Source organism: Cetorhinus maximus, chromosome 25, assembly GCF_964194155.1.
Source record: "Cetorhinus maximus chromosome 25, sCetMax3.hap1.1, whole genome shotgun sequence".
Classification (NCBI taxonomy): Eukaryota; Metazoa; Chordata; class Chondrichthyes; order Lamniformes; family Cetorhinidae; genus Cetorhinus; species Cetorhinus maximus.
In genome coordinates this window covers 40,298,089-40,317,499 of record NC_135903.1, presented here as the reverse complement: position 1 = coordinate 40,317,499, position 19,411 = coordinate 40,298,089, and the positions used below count along the sequence as shown (strand labels likewise).

At 39.5% G+C, this 19,411-nt stretch overlaps 1 protein-coding gene across 2 annotated transcripts in view; it reads right to left on the bottom strand.

The window, feature by feature from the left end:
- Window positions 1-19,411, bottom strand: part of LOC144668069 (protein TANC2-like) — a 923,845-nt gene that overhangs the window by 173,222 nt on the left and 731,212 nt on the right. For both annotated transcript variants that reach the window (XM_078529835.1, XM_078529836.1), the window contains 3 exons: window positions 15,012-15,145; window positions 4,252-4,483; window positions 875-1,041 (listed from right to left, as the gene is read on the bottom strand). In XM_078529835.1, the coding sequence (XP_078385961.1) occupies window positions 875-1,041; window positions 4,252-4,483; window positions 15,012-15,145 (533 nt within the window). The remainder of the gene's footprint in view (window positions 1-874; window positions 1,042-4,251; window positions 4,484-15,011; window positions 15,146-19,411) is intronic.

Below are 19,411 nucleotides of genomic sequence, written 5' to 3'. Positions count from 1 at the left end.
TGACAAATTTTTGCCTGCTTTTTTCTGCTGATTTCTGCCTTCATCTTCTTCTCCTGAAGGTGCTTGACTCTGACGTTGTACAGCTCCACAGGCACCAGAGGCCCTTCCTTATTTTAGCCAATTATTTTATCTTTTATCAGGTGAGAGACAGGACACTGAAGTTTGGCAGGCTATTCAGCCACAGAGTATCACAGCTGAGTCTGCTCCTGTCTTCACCACATGTTCACTTTTACACTTCCAGTGGGAATTTGGTTGATTCTCTGCAACAAATTGTAATTCCCTTACTGAAGACCGAAGGGCTTTGTATTGGGCTAGCAGCCCAGATTCTGTGAAATTACACCTTATGAAGGAGGTCAAAATTTCCCCGCATCCATTATACATTCTTAGCTTTAACCAATGCCACATGTTACACACAAGACATGATTTGGAAACAGCAAACTTCATGGTTTAGGCAGGTGGTATACTTGTTTACAAGCAAATGGGCTTTCAACAAATTGATAGTCCAGGAACAGGGTAGAGCCTTATATACCATGCAGGGGAAAAGCTAGTCACAGAGGTGCAATTCTAACATCACAAAGCATCTTGGTCTTTATATACTTTTGCCAGCAGAATGTGCTCAGTGCTAGATCAGTGTCAGTATGCAGTTCTACCAAAGGACTTTCATCAAATTTGTAAAAACACCCGTAATATAAAGCTTGTACCCCACTTTTGGATCATGCCAATTTGAAAACTATAACCTTATATTTATCTATAATTGAAACAGGCATCAAAATCCAAACTTAATAGCTACATTTGCCATCTCAGGAAATCAACAACTATCTTGATAGCCTTTAATGATCTTAGGCAAGTTTGCCCTCATGCCATGTGACCATACCTGAAGTGTTGTTCGAACTGTCACTATTAACTTCAGCCACGATGGGAATTTTCCAATCATTTTAGTGAGAAATGACACAATCGTGTCCCCGTAATCTGGTTTGTGGAACTCTGCTTCATTCAGGCCATCAATTAAGAGGATATAATCTTCATCTGCAATCTTTCGCTCTGAAAGAGAAATAAAATTTACAACTGCCAGCAATAACATTGGCCTTTCATGTACAAAATGGTTATAAAACCCAAAACGCATATCTTTTTGTAGCAACACACACATTAAAATTAGTTTTCATTCAACCAGTGGATTTTCAAATTATACTCCACTGAGAGGCCAGGTGTTGAACAGGCTGAGAAAGAGACAGATCATTGAATTATCATGCCACATTTCACTTTGACACTTAAATCTGTCTGTAATGCTGATCCCTGTAATATGTGACTCAGAGTCTGAGGTTTATGGATTGCTTGAGACCATGAGTTCCTAGCTATAACAACTGCTACCGATTAGATATCTTCAAGGAATTCAGTGTCGATATGATGTTCCATGGATAAGCGCACGCTGTCCATGAAGCAGAGAATCAGCTCAGTTTCTGAAACTGCCTACAGTCCAATGTAATTACATTGTGAATGTATTACATCTATCCCCATTCTGGAGCTTATTGTTTGAAAATACAATAATAGCCACAGCATACATTATTATTGTGAGAAAACGTTCCTTACAGATGGAATAAATAAACACATCAAAATTTACTTAAGTATTCTCCGGGAGGATAGAGAGTTTGGTGGATTTCTGATGAGGTGTCAATTGGCATCTCCACAGCCCTCCATGGCACAATACCTTCACCAACCATCTTATTTTAGCAAGGGATAACTGAATTTCCATTTAAATATATGTTCAGTGAAGGACACATTTCCGGGTGATAACAGTCGTGGAAAGGAGCAAACAGGCAAAAATAGCAGCCTGCAGTGTTTCATCGTTGGAATTTATTTCAGCTCTTGGGGATATAGGCTGATCAGGTGCACAACACTGAGGTCTGGCTTAAATGTTAGCATCTCTCATGGTGCCTCTTGGCTCGATATTCATTCCACTTTCCTCACACCTGTGAAATGCTTTTAAAGGTGCTATGTATTTGCAATTCGTTGTTGATCCTCATTACAATTTTGCAGAGGTCTTGCAGACTGGAAAAACCATCAAAAGATGTTGCAGAACATAGAATCTCCCATGGAGGAGAGCCCCAGCTACATCACTGGGCAGCTGTAATAATTTGTAGAACACAGATGGTAAACTGTGAGGACCCCTACATTTGTTACATCAGTTTTTCTATCAACTTCATGCACCAGTTATACTGGAGGTTATGTTTTGTCATTATATCACTGTTCCTTCTCAAACTTTTGCTATTTATCTTTCTGACAGGGTTCCTTTAAAGAATAGGCAACTAATAATTTTGTTTTAAGAGAAAGTGGAAAAGAAAACTATTGCTTCTGCAGCTGTTGATGTTATTCAAGCCTACAAATATAAAAGGAAAATTGTAATGAGTTAAGCAAGTCTGAAACAGATCACTTTACTATTTGGAAAAATAGTGAGTAGGCGGTTATCAGGAATTTTTGTCAGCAAACTCAGACATAGGTTCATTAGTGCTTTGCCACTAGAGGCACTGGAGGTTATAACCATTTGTAATGATATTTAACGGTAGAAAGTGATTACAGTGCTTTAATTATTGCAATGGAAAAATGCACAAGAAATGACAGAATTTAATTGGAAATCATGTTATTGAAGTCATCTGAGTTATGTTTTAATGGTTGAATTGCGCTATCAAGGTTGTTATATTAGTACTAAGGGAGAGAACATTTTTCATTTCTGCAGCTGTTGTTTATATTACAAACTTTGAGTTGAATTAGAGCATGGGTTAGATGTAGGCTAAAGTTGTGTCTGCTGGTGCCAATGATAAGCCTAAATGCACAATCTTAGAACATTATTCCAGGCTAGGCGATCAAGTGGCACTTCCATTACTCACACTAGTCACCGGAATACGTTTGTGGGCTACAAAATTGTGAACAGTAGTAAATTGAACTGCATCCACAAAGTTAAGACAGCCATTACACGTCCAACTTTAGTCCAATTCAAGTGAAACTTGGTATCCAACAAGTCCAGTTTCAGACTCGGGTCTCAGTTAAAGTATGGTACTCTAATCACTGTATTCACCATGTCTGCATATATCCCTGCTCTCAATATGGTCTCCTCTACATTGATGAGACCAAACGCCAACTAAGTGACCACTTTGTGCAACACCTTTGGCCTGTCCGCAAGCATTACCCAGACCTCCCTGTCGCTTGCAATTTCAACACTCCACCCTGCTCTCATGCCCACATGTCCGTCCTTGGTCTACTGCAATGTTCCAGTGAAGCCCAATGCAAACTGGAGGAACAGCACCTCATCTTCCGATTAGGCACTTCACAGCCTTCTGGACTTAACAATGAGTTCAACAACTTCAGACCATGCACTCTCTCCTCTATCTTCACCCCTTTTTTATCCCCCTTTTAAAAAAAAATGTTAATTTTATACCCACTTATTTTCATTTTTATTCACTTATTCATTGTTTTATCCCTTTTTCACCTTTTTATCCCTTTTTCCATCTTTTCTCTCCAACCTCCGACCCGTCACCCCACCCCACCCCCAAAAGGGTCATCTGCTACTTGTTCCATGTTGTTCTTTCACAGAGTGCTTACCCTTGTTCTGCTATTAACACAGTCTGCTTTTTTATCTTTATGCCACTATCAGCATCCCCTTTAGCCCTAACCACTGCCATTAACATTTACTTTGTCTTTTCGTCCACGGCATTTTTGTCAATCTCTCCTTAGCCCCCACCTATCGCTGGCTTCTTTCCAGCTTTATCTGCTCCACCCCCTTAAACAGTATAAATTTCGTCATACTTCTACTTCTCTTTATCTTTGCAGAAGGGTCATACAGACTCAAAACGTTAACTCTGTTTCTCTCTCCACCGATGCTGTCAGACCTGCTGAGTTTTCCAGCACTTTCTGTTTTCTCTCTCTCTATGTTACTCTCTTTACACCTATTTTTCCCCTTACGATTTTGTCCTGGGCCACATACTTGCTGTGATGAAGGGAGCAAAGCAAGCCAAGCAACTTGCTCTCAGCCACCCAGAAGTACAGGAAAAAGTTCCAGTGTAGAATCCTGTCTAGTTTTCTCCTCCTTTTGCAGGGAGACATCATGTAAAATAGCTTCTAACAGAAACATAGCTGAGATCAGGAATTCCAGAATGAATATCAGTCCTACCTTTCTAAAGTACTCCAAAGCACTGTGCCAAAAAACACCCAACATCTAATCTCTAGAACTTAACTCCTGCTCAACAAAATTTGACCTACCTTTGCGCAGGTTGTCAAGTGGTTCCAGGACTCCTCTTCTAAACGATGCCATGGGATCTTGAACACAGGAGCGCAAGCTGAGCATACTCTGTAAATGCGGTTCCCGAAGGAGCTGCTCCCTATAGGCAACAAGTTGGGGTGATCGACAGAGCAGAGCTGCCACATTGTGCACAAACTCTGGAACTAAGCACGTATAGGCATTGTCTGCTTGGCAGTAATGGTAGGCTACCACCTGGAAAGAGAAGTTTAATGAGTAGTTTCATCTTTTTAGTTCCCTAGTTGACTCAAAAGCAACCTATACAGCTAACAAAGTCAAAAGCAAAAGCTTGATTTGATCGCACTTTATTCTTGGAACAATTCAAGGTTTAACAAAAAGCTGCAGAACAATAATCGGGACTAATTGCAGCCCTTCACAGAATTTGACACTGTGTTGGGCCTGAAATTTTAAAAGTATTTACAATCAGCATATCTTCGTCTTCAGTTTTTAATTTTTCCTCTGAAATTCTGCTTCAAGTTTCATCATTTCACGTACCTATTTTTTTGTGCTACCAAAGCTGCACTACATATTATTGGAAATAGAATTGATACTGTTAAAACTGGTTTCTGATTAGCTAGATACAAATGCCAAAGGCCAATTTTTCAACAGTGTAAAGATTGACACAATTGTGATGGACTTTTGGCTCAGCATCACGTTAAAAATATTACAACTTATCAGGTATCATGTTGGTAGTCCCAGCATCGATGCTGATCTAAATGCATGGAGGTGTTAAAGATAAACAGGCAATTTGTACTGTTGATGTCATCTGCTGCGACCTGAAATGAGACCATTCAAACTCATTTCACTAATCAAAAACAAAAATACCTGGAAAAACTCAGCAGGTCTGACAGCATCTGCGGAGAAGGATACAGTTGACGTTTCGAGTCCGTATGACTCTTCATCAGAACTAAGACATAGAAATGAGATGAAATATAAGCTGGTAGAAGCGGGTGGGACAGGAGAGCTTGATAGAGGGCCAGTGATAGGTGGAGGCCAAGAAGAGACTGCCAAAGATGTCATAGACAAAAGGACAAAGGGGTGTTGACGGTGGTGATATTAGCTAAAGGATGTGCTAATGGGGACATTAAGGGAAGCAAGCTAGTGGCAGATGGCCCTAGTGGGGGGTGGAGTGGGGGGGGGGGGGGGAATCGAGGGGGGGGGGGGATCGAAATGGGCTAAAAGGTGGAGATGAAACAATAGATCAAAATAAATTTAAAAATAGGAGGGAAAAGAAAAGAATATATAGTTGTAAAAAAAAGATAAATTATTGGAAAAAGGGGGATCGGAAAGGGGGTGGGGATGGAGGGGAGAGTTCATGATCTGAAATTGTTGAACTCAATATTTTGCTTTTATCATTTCACTAATCACCTCTTAACAGCTGTCAGGAACAAAAAGTAGTATTATGCACCTGGATTCAACCCCAGATCCAACCAATGAGAGATCAGTGTGACTCAATTCTCAGCAGCTGTATAGGTGATTCATACAAAGGTGAAGCATTTTTTCAGCTTTGATGAATCTTTATAAGGTAAAGATAAGGGAGAAGTTGGGGGGAGAGAGTAAGTGAGAGAGAAAGAGAGGGACAGGGAGAAAGAGGGAGAGGAAGAGAAAGTCAGAGGGGTAGAGAGAGAGAGGGAGATGACAAGGTAAGTTGAACAGGTTATGGAGCTTCAAAAGATATGAACAGATCGGATGTCAATGGAACAGAAAGTCTATGTTGTCACTTCAACCAGAGGAGATTGTCAAGACAGAGAGAGGCAAAGGCAGGAGATGAGAAAATGAGCTCAAAAATTGTCAAATCAACTTATTAGCTACTCGAGTTGAAAGGAATTTTGAGATGTTAAGGGGGTGAGGACATGGGCTGCAATGGTTTGGTAGAATCGCAACTCATGAGGTTTTATGTGGAAGACCAGTTAGAACAATATTACAGAAAGTGAAACAACCAAGAAGGGTGCTTGTACAATAAACATTTTCCAAGAGAATTACCCCAACTGTCTAACAACCATCTTAAAGAAACAAATGTCAGCTGTCAGCTAGCCACTGTTAAATGAAACAAGAATGCATCCCATTTGCTTCCCAGTTTATTCTTCCCAAACTGGCAAGATTTTACTGAATGACTTCAAAGAGACATCAAATATTCTTAGAAAATCACTTTTTGGATACAGAGAAATATTTCATTGATCCAAACTTGTGCATGATCATCAAAATTAAACTTTTAACAATAGTATTTGTCTGTAGTGTAAATATCCTTTCACATTTTATTATTGTGCTACTGCTGTCTCACTTGAGTCAAAGCTGGATGACTCACTCAGTTGGCAATGAGAAAATAATTCTGAATGAACTCTATTACAATGCCTAAGGTCAGCCCTGATTTTCAGCTTTGTAATTCAGGGATAGAAATAAAGGATTAATCTGTACAGAGCAACAAGCATAAAATTGGCCCAGGCATAATGTCAGAATAGCTAATAAGAGTTTGAATTGATGAGGGGAGGCTGTAAGAATGAGGCTATGTGGGTTTCCTCAGGACATTGGCTTCAATTCAGCTTGTTTGTTACTTTTGGAACCAGGATTTTGCCCTCGAATTCTAAACTAAAGGATTCAGTTCCTTTAGACCTTGCTTTTATTCAGAATAGAAACACAGCTTCCTCAGTCCGTACTGAAAGCAATGTTAAACATAATCTTAAGACAGACATTTAGGCAGTCTGAAAACTTGAAGCTAAACAACGAACAATAAAACAAAAAGAGAGCATTTCATGGTGATTCATTTCATATTCTCGTTGACGAGGAGCTCAGATAGGACTCTGTTGATGCTACTCTCTAACATACCAGTAGGTGGTGTCTAAGAGGCTGTCATAAATTGTTCACCAATTTTATTCTATTGTAGATCAAGAACACAGTGTCAGACCAGAGTGCAAATCTACATTTTGCCAGTTGACAATACAATGTGCAGCACATCACACACTGCTCTAAAATTAACATGCATTCCGTTAAAATAAACGCTTAAAGGAGCCAGAGAAGATGACCTTGAAAATGGCCTGGAGAAACGGGAGTTTCATCGATGTAAATTTCCACAGGGTTTCTCCCTCTCATTTACTGTAACTTTGATATCAATAAATATTGTAAATAAGGTCTGTCATTCCTCTGTGGTTTAGACAGTCTCAGCATCAGGAACAGTTTAAAAAATAGAATGTAGTTAAAAAAAAATATGATTACTGTAATAGCACACTCTTGTGGCCATTTGTGTATGCATGTATATAAATCAAATCAGATTAAACCAGTCTGAGTTGGGTATTAGAACTACAAGTGTGTCTCCAGTATTTCTCTCTGGCAAAGATACCACAAGTAGTATCATCATTCTTCATTCCATGTACTTTGCTATTTTTCAGATGTCATCTTTGTTTAAATAGTGAGTGGTCATCACACTGTGGGAAGGAATTGTCAACCACCACGGTGTGAGGGAAGTGAAATATCAATAAAATAGAGCAATTACTTCAGAATATTATGTATAAGCATGTACTTCAAAAAGAATTTCACAATGTAGAGAATTGCCTCACTGCTCAAAATTTGGGGATAGATTTATTAATCAAAATTAAAAATGCACAGTTTTTCTGCAGCAACAGAAAAGCTATTTGTCACAATTCAAACTAAATCATAACTAATTGGCAACTAAAGCAGGGTTGCAAATATTACTGAATAAAGACTGCTGATTCATTAAGCTTTAATCAACCACAATAGATCTAACAGAGATATTAACAGGTGGGGGGGGTGGAGTGGCGGGGTGGGTGGTTGGGTGCAGTGGATCCTGAAGAATGGAATATGATGCTTCAATGATGCATTTCACGTCTAAGTTGTGAAGGGATGGGGAGGACATTGGACATGCCCCATATTGGTGGGGGGGGGGGGGGGAGAGAGAGAGAGAGAGAGAGAGACCAAAAGACAGAGACAGACTAATTCTCACTCTCTTTACTAGCTGATCGTCAGTAATTATCAGTTCAACCTGCCTGCTCTTTCCCCATATCCTTGCAATTTTTTTCTCCTTCAAATATTTATACAATTATCTTTTGAAAGCTGTTTTTGAATCTGTATCCACCACCTTATCAGGCAGTGAATTACAAATCATAACTATTGGTTGTGTAAAAAAGATTTTCCTTTGTCACTTTTGAATCCTTTGCCTAACAACTTAAATATGTGCTCGCTAGTTATCGACACTCAGCCATTGGAAACAGTTGTTCTTTATTTACACTGTTTAAATCCTTAAGTTGGAATGTTCTGTTGTTAGAATTAGAATGTTCATATTTTCTAACTATTAAACAAAATAGAGACAATAATTAAGAGGCTTTGCACATCATTGGTACTTCTTTTTAACTCCTTCCCATTTCTTCCTTTGTACAGTTTTAAAACTATGCAAAAAATAAATTGAACTTGAGTAAAGTCTCCTTAAGTAGTTTTGAAAAACAACTTAAATACATTTTGTTACAGATGGAGAGAGGGCTTCTATCATTTAGCTAACTAAACGTTACTGAGAAATTATGCACATTGCACATATTCAGATACCGGATCCGTCTTCTAACAACAAAATCACCAAGCCTAGGCTGGAGGAATAAGCTGAGGCCTTTGTTGCTAACTTGTTGAAAGGCACACAAGGTAGAACTTATAATTGTGAAATATGTACGTTTATTTTGTTTAAACTATAATTTCCAATGTTAAAAAATACCGTTATGGCAGATGAATACGGTTTGATTACATCAATAAAGTAGGACGATGTGACGTGTATAATCCTTTCTAAAATGTGATGGCTTTAGAGGGCTCACAGGAAAGATTTATGAGAATAGTTCCAGGGATGAGGGGCTTCAGTTATGAGGACGGATTGGAGAAGCTGAAGTTGTTCATCTCAGAGAAAGTTGAGAGGAGATTTGAAAGATGTGTTCAAAATCATGAGGCATTTAGCCAGAGTAGATAAGAGAGAAACTGTTTTAATTGGTGGAAGTGCCAAGAACTAAAGGACACATATAAAATGATTGGCAAATAATCCAAAAGTGACATGAAGAAAACCTTTTTATGCAGTGAGTAGTTAGAATGCACTACCTGAAGTGATGGAAGTAGATTCATTTGTGGCTTTCCAAAGGGAATTGGATAAGTACTTTAGGGAAAAAAATTGCAGGGTTACAGGGAAAAGAGGGGAGAGTGGGACTAGCTAAATTGCTCTTGTAGAGTTCTGGTACAGGCACGATGGGTCAAAGAGCCTCTTTCTGTGCTGTAATCATGTGTGATGCTATGCATATTGCCAACTACCGCAGTCTTGCCATCCCCCAGAACAGTTTTTACTAATGAATGCTTCAATGGCCTCACCCCACCTCATTTCACTTTGGTCCTTCAACTCAAGCTTCCTGTGCACCACCATGCTCTTCCTCTTCGCTGCCCTTAATGACAATAGCCTTCAGTTGTATCACCTCAGTAGCAGCAATGTGTACAATCTACAAGATGCACTGCAGGAACTCACCAAGGTTCCTTAGACAGCGCCTTCCAAACCCTCGACCACTGTCATCTAGAAGGACAAGGGCAGCAAACACATGGGAACGCCACCACCTGGACGTTCCCCTCCAAGCCACTCACTATCCAGACCTGAAAATATATCACCGTTCTTTCACTGTTACTGGGTCAAAATGCTAGAACTCCCTCCCTAACAACACTGTGAGTGTATCTACAGTACATGGACTGCAGTGGTTCAAGAAGGCAGCTCAGCACCACCTTCAAGGGCAATGAGGAATGGCCAATAAATGCTGGCCCAGCCAGCAGCACCCACATCCTATAAAGGAATAAAAACAAACCTCATTCTCTGGAATACCCTCCAATATCTTTGCTTCTTTCCTCCCCAGTTCTAACATCTCATTTATTTTTGACCATGCCTTAAGTCAATTCTCCAAACCTTTTATGTAAGTGCACCATCTGTTTCTACTCTGTGAAGCACCTTGAGATGCTTTCCATACTAAGGGCACAAAATAAAAATAAACACAAGTTATTGTGAGGTCACACATAAGCATCTATTGGCAGGTTGTGGAAGTTGATGCATATCGTTTGGTTTCTATCCTCATTGCTATTATTCCCAAAAGATTTTTTTACTTTGCAAACCTAGTTAGTAGGCCAAGAGTTACCTAGTTCTGTACTGCCTGGCCAGGGCACAAAGTGACTTCATTAAGATGCTTCTCATAGGATGTGCATGTCGCTTGCTGTCAGATCACAAGTCATTGATGTTTAATAATGCAGACAAAAAACATTCTGCTTGAAGGCCAATTTAGATTTATTTGAACTTTGCTGCTCCTGATTAAAACAGCTTTCCATAATTAAAATTTAGCTGCACTGTGTTTCAGATAATTATGACATTATGGATCGATTAATTTCTGAAATAAAAACGTTTCCAAGCATTTCATGGATGCTATTAAATAAAATACCATTTATTCTGTTCCCTAACTTTAAATAAGGTGCATCATCAAAACAATTTTAAATTAGGCTATCCATAAGTGTGAAATTTTACCAAATTCAGAGTAAAAGTAGGAATGTTCCCCTGAGTTCTTTTAAAATACAATGCACAAATATGGTAATCAACAACTGGCATTGTTTACAGCAATAACTTGTGTTAATATGGTGCCTTTAATATAACAAAATGACCCAAGGCAATTCACAAGAGTTGGAAAAAGCAAAATTTGATACTGAGCCACATAAGGAGATGTTAGGGCAGATAACAGAAGGCTTGGTTAAAGAGGTAGGTTTTATGAAGTGTTTTAAAGGAAGAAAGTGAGGTCGAGAAGCAAAGGAGGACAGAACGGAGTACAAAATATTCCTGGAGTCAAGGTGTTCAGGAAAGATAGGGAGGGACTAAGGAGAGCATTACAGTATTGGAAAGAAAGGATGTTCCAGAGAGGTCCCAGAGAATCTACTTGGCTAGGACTAAGAAACAATAAAGATACTGTTACATTCATCAGCATATTCTATAGGCCACCAGCTGTTGGGAAAGATGTAGAGGAACAATTAAAGATAAGTAGTAAAGATAAGCAAGGAAATTACAGATAAGTGCAAGAATAGTTATAATGGGGGGCTTCAATTATTCTAATTATTCTGGGATAGCAGTTGTGAATAGTGTAAAGAGCAGATAAGGGCAAGAATTCCGAGGTTGTATTCCGGAGAATTTTCTACATCAGTATGTTCCCAGTCCAATGAGAAAGGTGGCATTGTTGGACCTGGTTCTTGGAAATGAGATGGGCCATATGACAGCAGAGGAACTCTTTAGGGACAGTAATCATTATATAAGGTTTAGGTTGGCTATGGACAAGGACCTGGAGCAATCCAGTTTAAGAATAATTAACTGGGGAAAGCCAACTTCAATAGGGTGAGAAAGGATCTGGTCCAGATAAATTGAAATCAAAATTGTCAGACAAAACCGTAACTGAACACTGCCTTTAAAGAGGAGATAGTTTGGGTACAGTCAAGTACACTGCCATGAGGGGAAAGGTAGGACAAACAAATCCAGAGCTCACTGTCTATCTCTTTCGTCATCCAGGAAAATGAGGCAGAAAAAGGTTGCATATCATATAAATCAAGTGGATAATGTAATTAAGAATCAGACTCAATATAAAAGGATCAGAGAGGAATTGAAAAAAACACAAACAAGAGAAGCAAAAGGAGAGCATGAGAAGAACCTGGCAGCTAACATAAAAGGGAATCCAAAAGTCTTCTACAGCCGTATAAATAGTAAAATGGTGGTAAAAGGAGTGGAAACCAAAAGGGATTTATGCATGGAGATGAGGGCATGGCTGGCGTGCTAAATGAGTTCTTTGCAACTGTCTTTACCAAAGAAGAAGGTGTTGCCCAAGTCTTGGTAAAAGAGGAGGTAGTTGAGGAAGCGGATGGGTTTAAAATTGGTAAGGAGGTGGTATTAGACGAGCCGGCTGTATTTAAAGTTGATAAGCCACCAGGACCAGATAAGATGTGGCCAAAAATCCTTCTTAGATACGTGGTAGTGACAGAGGGCTGGAGAATTGCAAATGGTACCCTCTTACTCAAAAAATGGTCTATGGACAAGCCCAGCAATTATAGGCCAGTCAGTGAACCCTCGATGGTGGAGAAGCTTTTGAAACAATAATTAGGGGTAAAATTAATAGCTACATGGGCAAATTTGGGTTAATTAAGGAAAACCAGCACAGATTTGTTAGGGGAAAATTGTGTTTAACTGACTTGCTTGAGTTCATGATGAGGTAACAGAAAGGGTAGATGAGGGGAATGCAGCTAATGTGGTGTACAAGGACTTTGAAAAGGCGCTTACTAAAGTGCCAGACAACAGACTTGCAAGCAAAGTTGGAGCTAATGGAATAAAAGGGACAGTAACAAAATGGATATGAAATTGGCTGAGCGAAAGGAAACATTGAGGTCATTTTTCGGAATGGAGGAATATTTATAGTATGGTTCCCCAGGAGTCGGTATTAGGACCCCTGCTCTTCTTGATATATATCAATGACCTGGACTTTGGTCTTCAGGGCACAATTTCAAAATTTGCGGATGACACAAAACTTAAAAAAGTATTGTGAACTGTGAGGAAGATTTGTGTTCAACTTCAAAAGGACGTAGACAGGTTGGTGGAACGGGTGGACAAGTGGCATATGAAATTTAATGCAGAGAAGTGTGAGTGATTTATTTTTGGTAGAAAGAACAGGAAGAGGCAGTATAAAATAAAGGGTATAATAAAGGATGCAGGATCAGAGGGCCTGGGGGTATATGTGCACAAATCATTGAAGGCGGCAGGGCAAGCTGAGAGCATGGTTAGAAAAGCCTATGAGCACCCGGGCTTTATAAATAGGGCACAGAGTGTAAAAGCAAATAAATTATGATAAACCTGTGTGAAACATTGGTTCCGGCTCAACTGGAGTATCAAGTCCACTTCTCAACACCACACTTTTAGAAGGGTGTAGAGAGGGTGCAGGAAAAATTCAAAAGAATTTTCCAGTGATCAGCAACTTCAGATAAGGAGATAGATTGGAGAAGATGGGGCTGTTCTTTTTGGAGAAGGAAGGTTGAGAAGAGATTTGATAGAGGTATTCAAAATCATGAGGGGTCTGGACAGGGCATTTAGGGAGAAACTGTTCCCATGGAGGTCAAGAATCAGAGGGCACCGATTTAAGATGATTGGAAAAAGAAGCATTGGTGAAGTGAGAAAAAAAATTTATAGCAGGTGATTTAGGATGTGGAATGCACTGCCTGAGAGGGTGGAGGAGACCGATTCAATCCTGGCTTTCAAAAGAGAACTAGATCATTATCTAATGGGGAAAAATTTGCTGGGCTACGGGGAAAAGGTAAAAGACTGGAACTCGATGAAATGCTCTTGTAGAGAACTGGCATAGACACGAAGGGCTGAATGTCCTTCTGCTGTGCTGTAATTCTAGAGTGGGAATTCTACAGCTTAGCTGAAGGCATGGCCTCCAATGCTGGAACAATTAAAATTTCTGATGCTCAAGAGGCCGGTATTATCTCGGAAAATTGCAGGGTTGGAGGAAATGACAGAGAAAGGGAATCATGTCCAAACAGAAAGCATTATCTTCATTAACGAGAGAAAAATATATAATTTCCAAATACAATGCCTACCACTCAAATATCCATGTTTAAAATAGGTAATATTGGGCAAAAAACAATAACAATTAACCATTTGCATTAGCGTCAATTTGAAAATTGCCAGTTATTGCCTCATAAGTGCTCTATTCATTTCAGGCACTAACAACTATGCTTATTTACTAGTCTTACACTTCATTAAGGTGCACTGAAGGCAAAAACAAATATAATTCAGCAAATAATGCCTCTTTAATGTTAAATTACCTTTTGTGTACTTAAAATTTTCTAATTCCTTCCAAGTGGTGTGGGGTTACAATTTGTACTGAGCACTGTCTGCAGTTTAAATAAAACTGCAGGTTAGAGTGGAGCTCAAAACAACTGGGCAAAAATCACTACAGAGATGGAACATTCTTGCTACACAGTAGAGTACCACAATAGCACTACCATGTTATACTGGCCATTGCATAAATTGGGCAAATTGTATTCACATGAACGTGCCCACTCTAAACTGGGGAAAATAAATGTAAGTTTATGCAAATATGGATGCTGTGAGCTGGGTTTTTTAAAATTGTTTTTGAGAATCAAGCTCTGTCAATTGAATTGCGTGTATAGTATTAGCATAACGGGGAGGACAAAACAACAAAGAAAAATATATATAAGGATAGCAAGTCCTTTCCAGATTCAAAAATTATGCTGTAGTTTGGCATTTTATAAATCTATCTGCACACTATTTTGCATGTAAGATAAAGCAAGACACCAGTGCAAGATTGTAAAATCATTATGTGACCTCCAATGGGCATTTTACTCGAGCCAATACAAGGATTTATTATGCCATGTAAAATATAGAGCAGTCTATAATGGAGCAAAAAGATATTTTGTAACTTGAATTTATCTTCTTAAAATGATCGATCATTTATAATAATATAAATTTATATAAATATAAATTCCAAGTCTTATTGATTGGAATCATTTCCACTCTAGGCATATCCAGCTAATAGCATTTAACAGTTGTTAAATTATCAAAAATCTGAGCAGGCAACTGCTCCAAGGCCAATATAATATGAAAAATAAACATCCAACATTACAGTCAGCTAGAATTTAATTTCCATCTCATTTCATCTGTCAGTTATACCTGTGTGGCCAGTCTTTTCATGGCTTCTTCCTGGCGACGGCGGAGTTCAGGCGTGCTTGGGCAGCTCCCACTGGCAATAGAAGGGTGGGCCTGAGGTGGCTGGGTAAGTGGTAGATCCCTGCCACCTTCTACATCTATGGGAGTGAATAGAATACCAGAATATTAGGATAACAAATACTGATAAGCTTGTAATTGCACAATCCAGGATTACAACGATATCTTTTTCTTTTCAACCTGTTTGAGCAAGGATTACTTCACTTATCTGTCCCCTGTGTCTTCTGCCCCCATTCCCAGCCAGGGTGAGCATTACACACTCCTCGATCAGATGCAGAGTCTAAACACTGCATTTCTTACCCACAGTAATGAATCTTAACTGCAGCTTCAGGAACAGGACTCTTACAAATGCGGGGCACTTGTTTCCTGCACTTAACATCCTTAACTACCAGCATGAGCAAGAGTATTCAATCAAGTTAAATCAAATAGAAATCTCTGAAGGGTGTTTCAATTAATCAACCTTTCGTGCAAGCAACAGAGTTTATTTTATTTAAGTTTCCCAGCCTTAAAACTTTACCTAATGTCTGGATTAGAATATTGGTGTAGGATCAAAATAATTCCCATCTACAAACAGGCCACGAGTTTTCAGCAATTCTCTGGAGATTTGGAGCATTTTACATCAAACATTAGAAGCTAAAGTTACAAAATATAAAGACACACTATAAACACAAATATACATCTAAAGAGGGAGAACAGTACATCGTTTATAGGAAGAAAATGTATTGTCTGCATTGAACAAGGTTATCTATATTCTTGCAGTCAGATGATTCCATCAAATAGGTAGTAGCATATGTCATATGGTTCTAACAGGCTAACTGGGAGTACTTTTGCAAATATCATTATTCTGCCCATCTTAGTGGATTTCTATTAAGCACTGCAGGCAAAAAAGATTAACTCCAGTCAGCGACTGTAGCCAGGGAAATTGTATGACTGGAGAGTTGACAGGTGTGTTGACACTTTACTGCCATATCCAAAAATAACAAGATATACTACATCTCCTTGGTACCTCCACTGCAAAACTCAGATTCCATTTTACAATATTCTACATCGGAACGAACTCAATACGAGTGAAAGCAAAGTTCTTGGAGAGGGGTAAAAAAAAGCTGATACACTCCATGGGATTAGACTCATTATACAAAACTTACAGCAGCAAAGCTAAATAAGAAAAAATAGAACATGAAATTATTTTAAATGTAGGTTGGACAGTGTTACAGAGTAGTATTATAGAAATAATATTGAGTGCACAAGACAATTATACCCACATCGTAACTCCAGTCCCTATAGGTGTATTCATACCACTCACTAGCTAGCTGGTGAGTGATTAATTATAGACCTCTGCCAACATTGTCCTGGAACTAATCCCAACAGGATTGTAAGTGTGGCTTGCGGCGAATTGAGATTTCATCCTTACTTCACACCTGTGAAGAACCACCTGCTTTCTGTTCAATGCCTCCAGTTGCTAACTTAGCCAAGAACTGGCAAGCTCACTTTGCGACAAACTGCAGCTCTTAACTCATGTTTTACAACATATATCACAGCACGCACCAGCATCTACATACAGCAGCACTTCATCAATGATTTCATTTTTTCACTCATATTTTCTCCTTCCTGAAAGTGCTAACTCATGCTAGGGTGTGATGGGTACAACAACAACTTGCACTTATATAGTGCCTTTAATATTGTAAAACTTTTGAAGGTGCTTCACAAGAGTGCAATCAGACAAAAATGGTCATGAAGTATTAGGACGTGACCAACAGTTGGTTAAAGCGATAAACTTTAAAGGAAGAGAGAGAGGTAGAGAGGTGTGGTGATTCAAGGAGGGATTTCTAGAGCTTAGGTTGAGACAGCTGAAAGTACAGCCACCAATTGTGGGGAAAAGGAAATGAGGGGCGCACTAGGGCAGAGTTGGCAGAAAGCAGGGTTTGCGGAGTTAAACTTAAAGTTTCCAGTTAGGGCTGGAAGAGATTACAGTGATAAGAAGGGCTGAGGCCAAGGAGAGATTTGAACGCAAGGATGAGAATTTTTAATTGGAGGCATTGGGGGACAGGAAAACAATGTAGGTCAGTGAGCACAGGGTGAGGGTGAATGGGACTTAGAATATGGCAGCAGAGTTTTGGGTAATCTCAAATTTATTGAGGGGAGGCGTTGAAGATGGGAGGCTGGTCACGAGTGCATTGGAATGGCCGAGTCTTGAGGAAACAAAAGCAGCAGCAGATGTATGAGGCAAGGTGGAGACAGGCAATGCAATGGTGGAAGTCAGAGGTCTTTATTCAGTGTTTGGAAGCTCAGTTCGGGGTCAAATGGCTAAACAATCTGGTTCAACCTGGGGCAGTGGCTTGGGAGGGGGATGAAATCAGTGGCAAGGGAACGTACTTTGTGGTGCAGACTGAAGATAATAGTTTTGGTTTTCCCAATGTTTAACTGGAGGATATTGCAGCTTAGCCAGGACCGGATATTAAACAAGCAGGTGGTGAAGTAGAACTGGGTGTCATTAGCGCATATGTGGAACCTGAATCCTGGTCATGAATCACTCATTGAGTTGTCAGTGAAGCACTTACCTCATGTTTATTAATTCTCCTTCACAGTACCCAATATTGAAAATGTAAAGAAAATGACTTTAGCAGATAACCAAAAAAACGTGCCCCCCAATTCTCCAGAAAGCTGACAGAGCCACTGCCATTCAAAGGGTTAAAAAATAATTTACAATCACAGCAGGAATGCTAACTTATAATAATGAACAACAGTTGCTGCAGCTGATGATGATATCTGGAATTACTCAGCAGTACTGCATGGTTCTTTGGTATGGTATAGCTTACTTCATACAGAGAGATTGCTACGTTTTTCAGCTCTGCTGACCAGCACCGACTGACAATGCAAATTATTTGGCAGTCGATCAATATCCCCAGAGAATCTCAACATCACCTGTAAAGCTTAAATTACGAGTAAGGGAATTTTGCCACAGCAAATAAAAATATGACAAAGTTATTGCAGGCCAGCTAGTATAATTTGCAGTGCTTTACTTAATTTGGAATTAATCACAAGCAGCTCTTAAAGATAAGAGGTTAAAAGTTTTTTTTTCTCTCCTTTTCCTTGGAAGCAGCCTTTCTGATCACAGAATGGGCACACAGCATTCAGCATCATTGGTGGATCCACCATCCACTGAAGGGGCAATGCTCTAGCAGCAACGAGGGACAACAGTTATTGGGCAGAACTGTTACATGAAAGCTTTTCTGCAATATGATAAAGCTTTATGGATTTCAAATTTGCCCTGTTTACATTGCGAGGGTGATTTGAAAACGGTCAAGAACATTGGAACGAGTGGCCAAGCCTTGCTCAGAAATTGCAAGCATGACTTTAAAGAACCAGCTCTGTGTGACCAAGTGCGTATAAGTTACTGCAAAGTCGCATCATGACTTTAGGATTCCAGGCACAGATATTCCCGATACAGGGGGACATTCTGCACAAACTAGAAATACCAAAATTTAATTGCTGGTGTGTACAAAAGCTCAGCTTGTTCCTGACCAAAATAAAACACATAAGTGGTGCCAGCAGAATTGAATTTAAAACTTGCTTAGTGCACCTAGGAGAGCACAAAAAGAAAACGCTTATGATTCTTCCCTCTTGGCGCTGGGAAAAGCACATGTGGGCTTTGGACTGGTTGCTATTATACCCACTGTGGATGAATAAACAATCAATATTTACTATCTGGGCTCATGGACAATAATGTCCATTTGAACAAAGTCATGGAGGGCAATCTGAATCCGTATCAATAAGTCATAACCTTCAAGAATGGAGAAAAATATGGTGGGAGTTTGATTTAAAATACAATTTTAAAAATAATTTACTGTAATTTTCAAGCACTTAAGATGTCCAATTTCTATCGCATTCCACGAATACTGAGTATGCAACTCATGTCATGTCATGTCATGTGTACTCTGCCTGAAGGCAGGTCCTTGGCTCACTGTCTGCTGATGCTTCACCCTGAGTCGTTTTCTTGGCAGTTTTTGCCCATGATGGTTTGTCATTGCCTTCCACTCTCAAGGGCAGGGTGAGGAGGCAGGTCCCAGGTTGTTTGGAGAAGTGCCTTTCTGCACTGTGGCTTGCCATAGTCATGTGACTTCTGATGTCATAATTTGTATATAAAAGCTTGAGAGCAGAAGCCATTTGATCCACAACTTGGAACATGGTGTCATGAGTGTGCAGCTGAATTTAGTGGATTTTGATAACTGTAAGAGAGCCAGCAGCTGTAAGTAACAGCGGAGAATAATTAAAACTTCAGCTGCAACTTTGTACAGGCAATTGACTGCTGGGTGAGTCAGCATAGCTTTGAATATTCCAGTACCTGC